This window comes from Scylla paramamosain, chromosome 26 (assembly GCF_035594125.1).
Source record: "Scylla paramamosain isolate STU-SP2022 chromosome 26, ASM3559412v1, whole genome shotgun sequence".
Classification (NCBI taxonomy): domain Eukaryota; kingdom Metazoa; phylum Arthropoda; class Malacostraca; order Decapoda; family Portunidae; genus Scylla; species Scylla paramamosain.
The window spans coordinates 11,207,501-11,215,196 of NC_087176.1; the positions used below are offsets into that span (position 1 = coordinate 11,207,501).

Below are 7,696 nucleotides of genomic sequence, written 5' to 3' on the forward strand. Positions count from 1 at the left end.
TAGGCCAGGATGTTTCCACAAAACTTTTTCTCTCTCTCCCTCCCCCCCCTCTCTCTCTCTCTCTCTCTCTCTCTCTCTCTCTCTCTCTCTCTCTCTCTCTCTCTCTCTCTCTCTCTCTCTCTCTCTCTCTCTCTCTCTCTCTCTCTCTCTCTCTCTCTCTCTCTCCAAAACAATTCCATTGTCCAGACCATTATAATGTAGAATTATAGATGGTATGACAGTGTTATGCATTTTTTTATTTACATATTTGTTATCACTATTTTCTTCACATTATATAAAAAAAAGCATAACGAATCATAAAACATAATGAAATGTAAGGTCTCATGATACATACTCAGAATACAAACCCAACACACATAGTATCAATAAAGTGTGGAATGACCTTGTGCATGAATGTGTGCATAACTGCATGGACTTCTTAGGCCTGATCCCCTCATCTGGGGCATGCTGGTGACACTCACTAACACACAGGTAAGGATCACCTGTAATGTTTTAGGAACCCATCATGCTCATGTGAATCTCTCTTCATTTGTACTATTTTTAATCTTGTTAAATATAAGTCATAATCAGGGAGCATTATCTTCTTTAAAAGTACTAAATTTCAGGCTATAGGAACCAGATGAATTAGTAAAATACTTCACATTGCAACCTAGATAAAGATGGAAAAGACAGGGTACTAATATTGGCATTCTTAATTCACTTCATGTATCCCTCCCTGTCATGAAAAATAAATAGATGAATTAAATAAAACTGAAAGCGAATTGATTTTATTTAATGAGAGAGAAGAGAAGTAGGAAAGTAGTAATGTCTTTATGCACTTTTATCTTGCCCACAACAAATAAATTCATGAAAAGACAGAGAGATACAGTATAAAGAAAATGAGAGACATTATAAGATTAACTTTGTATCCACTTCATGTAGAGAAAAATAGGAGACTGCTTTTAAGATCCACCACTTTAATCCATTTCCCCTTGATCACATCTTGCTCAATTCTGTGCAGGTAGCTGAGGGAGTGTTCCAGGATGTGCAGAGAGGATGGTGGGTGCTGCTTGTAGGATTTGGAGTTGCCATGGTCATCTCCTTCCTATGGATCCTCCTCCTCCGCTTCATTTCCGCCTTCATGATCTGGTTCTCCATCGTTGCATTCCTTCTCCTCTCTGGGTTTGGTAAGTTTGAGCTTTTTGTTTTTTCCTAGTATTCTTTCTTCACTGTTTCATGAAAATCTATTACTTGTTTATTATGTAGCCTTTTTGCATTTCATCATTGCTATTTAATCTTTGAGTTTAAATTTTGCTGATTTAGTCCTTTTATTTTTGTCACTGTAGTATTGTTCTTTTCTTCATTTGTACTTTGTCTTCCTTTACGGCAGGCTTGGCTCTCAGCGTGGGGCATAAGTATCAGCTGCATATACCTCTATTCTCTCTATAATTTATCTTCCCTTATACCACCTTTGCACTCCACAGGTGCCTATTACACCCTCAACAAGTACCTGACACTCCGAGGAACCAGCAATGCCACTTTCAGCGACATGTCTGAGATGGAGCAAGAGTTCAGTCTGGAGTTCAGCCGCTATGCTGAGCTGGAGACAACATGGCTGGTGCTGTTCATCATCACTCTTGTCATCCTGGTGGTCTGCCTCTTCGTCCTTATCTTCCTCCGCAAAAGGATTGCCATCGCTGTGGCTCTCATCGGCCAGGCTAGCAAGTATGTATGTTTGTTTGTGTTACTTGATTCAAAGAAATTGTCTGTATTTAGAAATGTTCTGTCCTCTTGCCACAAATATTTCAAAGCCCACAGAGATGATCAGCCAGGTTCTCAAAACTGTTTCTCCTGTTAATAATGTATAACTCTTGCTACTAGGATCATAAAAAAAAACACCCTCAAAAATCTGTGCAACAACTAGAGCCTTTAGAAGCTAGTGGAGGTGTGGCTAGAAGTGTTTCAGAATATGGTCTTCTAATGTGACTTTGTATGTTTGTTTATTTGATACAAAACTGTAGCATAACTTTTCATGTGCTAATACATGCATGTGTTTGCATGTGTTTATTTGTGTATTTCCTTCATGTTAAAATATATATATGTATACATGGGAATGATTAGTGGTGCTGGTGGGAACATTTAGGGAGACAAGAGATCATTGTGGCAGGAAAGGTAGTAATGGGAGAGAATGTGGTGTGCCAGGTGTAGAGATCAGAATTGTATGATATTAGCTTGTCACTTGTGTGTCATAAGCTCATGTGGATCACTTGCTGGGCCATAAGGATAAGTGAAAAAAGTCCAGGATGCTTAAAATAGGTCTGTTGCCAAAATCAAAGCACAGGGAAACAAAAATACAGAACTCCTTGTGTGACAGTGTGACGCCAGCTGGCCACTGGACTTGGTGGGGTGAGTTGTCATACGTCACTGCATATCCTGCCTCTATGTAAAGGAATACATTTTTCCGTCATACAGTTTGTCTGTTTTCTTTCATGTGTGCCACTGACCAATTATCACCACCTCTTTGTTACAGGGCAGTAGGTAGCATCATGTCAACGCTCTTCTTCCCTCTTGTGCCATACATCCTGCAGCTCATCTTCCTGGTTCTGTTCTGTGGGGTGGCAGTCCTCCTTGCCTCAGCAGGGAAGGCAAACTACCGCATCATGTGCAAGAGTGAAGCTGGGTGTGACTGCCCAGCATACAAGGTGAAAATAAGATGAAAATTGCATCCTCAAATATTTTAGCATCTTACTTCGACTAATGCTAACAGGCTCTAGTGAAAGATGTTAATGTTATCAAGGGTTTTCTTAATCTTGCTAATCATCAAAAGGAAAAACACCCTTGAGAGCACAATTTGTAATTTCTGTGGCCTTAAAGAATTGTCCTCATAAGAGGCCAGTGTTCTCAAATACGGGCCAAAATTCTTTGTCTTTTGTCTTTTCTCTCTTCATTTGTGCTGTGATCTTCATCTTTTGATTATGATTTGCCTCTGCCTATCTTTTCTTATTTCTATGTTCTGTATTTTCTTCATTTGTCATAATTTTTGTTAATTTTTCCCCCCACCATCCAGTTCTCTCATGCACCTTCTGTACCCCACACAGGAGAATGACACTTGCTCCATGGAAACCTTTGATGCAGCCCTGTGCCCAAATGCCTCCTGCCAGTTCTTTGACTATGTGGAGGATCCCAAAGTGCCTTGGTTCCATGTGAGTCCAGCCTTACCCTGCTGCCACTTACATTTGAAGTAAAGATGGAAGGAAGGATTGATATATTATTAAATGGATTCCATATTGCCAAATGAATCCAACCCTGCAATACTTTTACTGTCTTATTTTCTGTTAAACTTGGGATGTTGTAGGAGTTAATGAAGTGTTCACTTTTAGAATATCATGGGAAAACTGAGAAATTGATCTTAAGGTGGAATAAAATGCCTTTTGAGAGGTCATCACTGGGGATTGAAGCCTTGAGAAGACACTTTATCTGACACATCACCAGTCGGACCACAAGTGATCACCAAGACCTGGGTAGCTTCACTGCCCTATAATATGAACTTGATCTATCCTTGAACTCAGAGTATCTATTGATAAAGAATATGTTGACTTACTACAACAACTAAGCAGAACATCAGGAACTAATAAGTATTTGATTTCAGGCATACAACTTATTTGCTCTCTTCTGGTCCATGTTTTTTGTGTCGGCCTTTGGAGAAATGGTGCTGGCAGGAGCTTTTGCCTCTTGGTACTGGGTGTTTGACAAATCGAAGGTGCCCACCTTCGCTCTCAGCATGAGCCTGGGACGCACCTTGAGGTAAATGTGTGTTGTTGGTTCATTGGTTTCAGGTTCAGTTTTTGTGAGCATAATTTAAGACAGCAATCTCTTTCCATTTGATAAACCATCAATCACATTTTCTCCTTTCACAATATAGTTACAGCATTACTATCCTTATTCTCTCAAAATTAATATGTTATCCAACTCGTCTGTTTCTTAATTAAGTTATAATTACGTGTTGCTGCCCCACTTACACATTTTAATTTTTTGTGTTACTTCCTGCTTTCTCTCCTACATTCCATAAAACTTGACTTAATTTCTTTGTTTTTAGCAATGAAAACATTTATCATCAATGTTTCTTCCTCTTTACTGTCCATTTACATGTTTTCTTCCTCCCCAACACTCATGCCTTCTCTGTTTTACCATTTCAGGCTACACTCACTTTCCATATTTCTCAACAGTTATATTATCCAAACTGCTTCTCCCATGCTCATTATTCTCTAACACTCCCTGCCCTTTCCCTTTTAACTTGAAGCTACAGTAACCTCCCATTTTCTTAGCTGTTGTGTTACTAAACTCACCCTAATGCTGTTTACTTTCTAACACTTCCTGGCTTCTTTCTTTTTCCTCATATGTATGGTCTCAGCAGTACTAACTTTCATTACTTCTCTGTGTCCATGCTCCTTACTCTCAAACCCTCCTGCCTTCCTTCATTTTCCTCTAAGGCTGCAGGCTCAGCAGTGTTGTAACATAACACTCATCCACATTCATGCTCATATTTCCCAACACTTGCCACCTTCCCTCAATATCCTCATAAAGCTACAATCTAGCACTTCCTTATTTTCATGCTTACTCTGCAACACTCCCAGTTTGCCTCTTCCTACAGGTACCACACAGGGACGCTGGCCTTCGGGTCCCTCATCATTGCCATTGTGCGCATGATCCGAGTCATCCTGGAATACATTGACCACAAGGTGAAACAAAAAACGGACAGTAAGATCATACGGGCACTGCTTTGTTGCTGCCGCTGCTGTCTCTGGTGCCTTGAAAAGTTCCTCAAGTTCATCAACAGGTATGGATAAAGAAGTGGAAGAAATCTCATGTTCTAAATTACATTAGTTTCCTTGAAACTTAAAAATATAATGTCATAAATTAAAGATACAAGTAATTAGCTTATGTTAGCTTTTGTCCTCTTTATTTTACTATTTCTTATGTGCATAAAGTGACATGAGAAGGAAAGAAAAGCTGAAGATATAGTATATAAAAGATAAAGAGAAAAAAAACATCAATATGTTTTAGCTAAGAGAACTTTTTTTTTTTTTTTTTTTTTTTTTTTTTTTTTTTTTTTTTTTTTTCAAAGAGAGATTATTACCTCATTTCATCATACTTTCAACTGCAGGGTATTCTGACTGTATATTCAGTCCAAGAGGCATGTGTCAGTATGTTAAAGTATAAAATGTATCCCATCAACACTAAAGCAGTATTAGTCAGTAATATGAAGCGTTTATTACATTTTCTGCCTGTTGTTGTACAGGAATGCTTATGTGTACTGTGCCATCTACGGGAAGAACTTCTGTGTGTCAGCCAAGAATGCCTTCTCACTCATCATGCGTAACATAGTGAGGGTGGTCGTGTTGGACAAGGTGGGTACTTGGGCTCCCAGTGTCTCTGTGTAGCCAAAACCTGACATTGTATAGAAATATTTTTTTCTTTCAAATTATGTCAACACAGAAACTGTGAAATATTTACCTCATGTTTTGCAGCTTTTATCTCATCTCTTTTGATGTAGTTCAAATGAATTGTGGCTTGCATTGACATTACAATTTCTTCAGTTTTGAATGATGCTTTTTACTTTTCTTCTTGGGACTGGCATTCTCAGTGCGCCTTCTTTCATTCTCTTTGTTGCCTATGGCCAGTGCCATTCTTACATAAAAAAAAAGAAGAAAAGAAAAGACATTGACCAAACTCCCTTTGTACAGGTGACAGACTTCCTGCTGTTCATCGGCAAGATGGTGGTGGTGGGAGGCATTGGAGTGGCTTCCTTCTTCATCTTCAGTGGTGAAGTGCCTGGTGTTGGGCCACACCTTCCTGAGATGAACTACTACCTCACACCAGTCATCATCATCACCATTGGCACTTTCTTCATCGCCAGCGCTTTCTTTGATGTGTATGCCATGGCTGTCGACACACTCTTCCTCTGCTTCCTTGAAGACTGCGAGCGTAATGATGGGTCGGCTGAGAAGCCATACTTTATGAGCAAAGACCTCATGCACATACTCAACAAGAAGAACAAGGACGTGGACAAAGAGGACTAGAAGCATAAGTTCTTACTCCAGCATCATTGGTGCATTCTGCCAAAAAAAAAAAAAAGTTCTTCATGTGCATTCCCAGAAAGAGGAACAAGAACAGAGAGGGGCAGTTGGCACCTGTTCTTGCCATGCTGTCACTGCCACTGCCACCCCTAGAAGCTTTAAGGGTCATGTTCCATTTTCCATTAGCCAAAGTGGATGTCAGGATTAGTACCCAAGAGTCCATTTGTTACTTAGATTTTTTCTTCATACCCCCATTGTCTTCAGGCTATTTGTGATTCTTGTGTATCTACTTTCCTTCATGTTTTGTAATTGCCTGGGCTTTCTTACTACTGATATTTTGTTTAGCAGGTTGTAAATGTAACAGGTGGAGCAGATATAAGTAATTGCCCCATCTGTTGCTGTGAGGCTTCTGTCTGTGCATGGCAAAATGATGAAGAAAAGAAAGGATGATGACACGCATGCTAGGAAAGGAGTAGAAATTGTATAAAGCAAAATGATGAAGGAAAGAGAGGGTGATGATATGCATGCTAGGAAAGAGGTGAAAACTGTATAAAGCAAAATAGCCTTGTTGTCTTTAAGATTTACTATTTCTACTACTTCCTGTTCCTTCTACCACCACTACTACTACTATCATTACTGTAAATAGTATATAATCTGCTCAAACTCAGGCTTAGGACTGGAATGTAAGCACAACACTTCATTGTGATCTTTTGGTGAAATGAAAGCAACAAAAAAATCTTGCTTGATCGAGATGCAAAGTCATTAGCAATTTGGTTCCAGAGCTCGTATAGACACTGTGCTCTTAGTTGTCATGAGCCAGATGTAGACACACAAAGAAAAAGAAAAGACATTATATATATATATATATATATATATATATATATATATATATATATATATATATATATATATATATATATATATATATATATATATATATATATATATATATATATATATATATATATATATATATATATATATATATACTCGTATGTATATATATATATATATATATATATATATATATATATATATATATATATATATACACACACACACACACACACACACACACACACACACATATCAGGGAGGTAGAGGTATATCACAATTTATTAATGAGCTGTGTTTTTTTTAAATCAGAAAACATCTATATTGAAAATAAAAAAACAAATCAAATGCACTTATAATTTTCACTGTTTGATACATATTTCATTATTCCTTCAGGTAAACTTGCTGAAATTTGTATTTTTAAATGTAAATTCAACATTTGTAAATCATGAAGGACAAACTTATTCAACTCATAACTTTAAAAAAAAAAAAAAAATGTACTGTATCTTTATCAGTGAGTCTGGAAGTTATCACATGTGGATCTCATGGTCAGTATTTCCTTGGGTGTCCACTCATCTGCCAGTTTGTGATGTGTGGAAGATGATGGGAAAGCCATGTCAATCTCCCAAGGCCATAATATTACAGAGAAGAGTGTTGGTTTTCAGAACTTAAATTTACAAGCCCATTGTATATATTTTTCACTACACTGTTATTTTCTGCATTTTAAGGTACTTTTTTTTTTTATATCTTCTGTTTTTTGTAAGAGTAATGTTATTTTCATGTGATCTGTGCTATTTTGTGTTACT

General features: G+C 37.7%; 1 protein-coding gene across 10 annotated transcripts in view; it reads left to right on the forward strand.

The window, feature by feature from the left end:
* LOC135113741 (choline transporter-like 2) overlaps positions 1–6,902 on the forward strand; it is a 42,352-nt gene extending 35,450 nt beyond the window's left edge. For all 10 annotated transcript variants that reach the window (XM_064029301.1, XM_064029294.1, XM_064029300.1 and 7 more), the window contains 8 exons: positions 1,001–1,166; positions 1,464–1,704; positions 2,510–2,681; positions 3,078–3,182; positions 3,629–3,783; positions 4,631–4,816; positions 5,279–5,387; positions 5,724–6,902. In XM_064029301.1, the coding sequence (XP_063885371.1) occupies positions 1,001–1,166; positions 1,464–1,704; positions 2,510–2,681; positions 3,078–3,182; positions 3,629–3,783; positions 4,631–4,816; positions 5,279–5,387; positions 5,724–6,059 (1,470 nt within the window). In that variant the 3' untranslated portion in view covers positions 6,060–6,902. The remainder of the gene's footprint in view (positions 1–1,000; positions 1,167–1,463; positions 1,705–2,509; positions 2,682–3,077; positions 3,183–3,628; positions 3,784–4,630; positions 4,817–5,278; positions 5,388–5,723) is intronic.
* Positions 6,903–7,696: the final 794 nt, after the last annotated feature.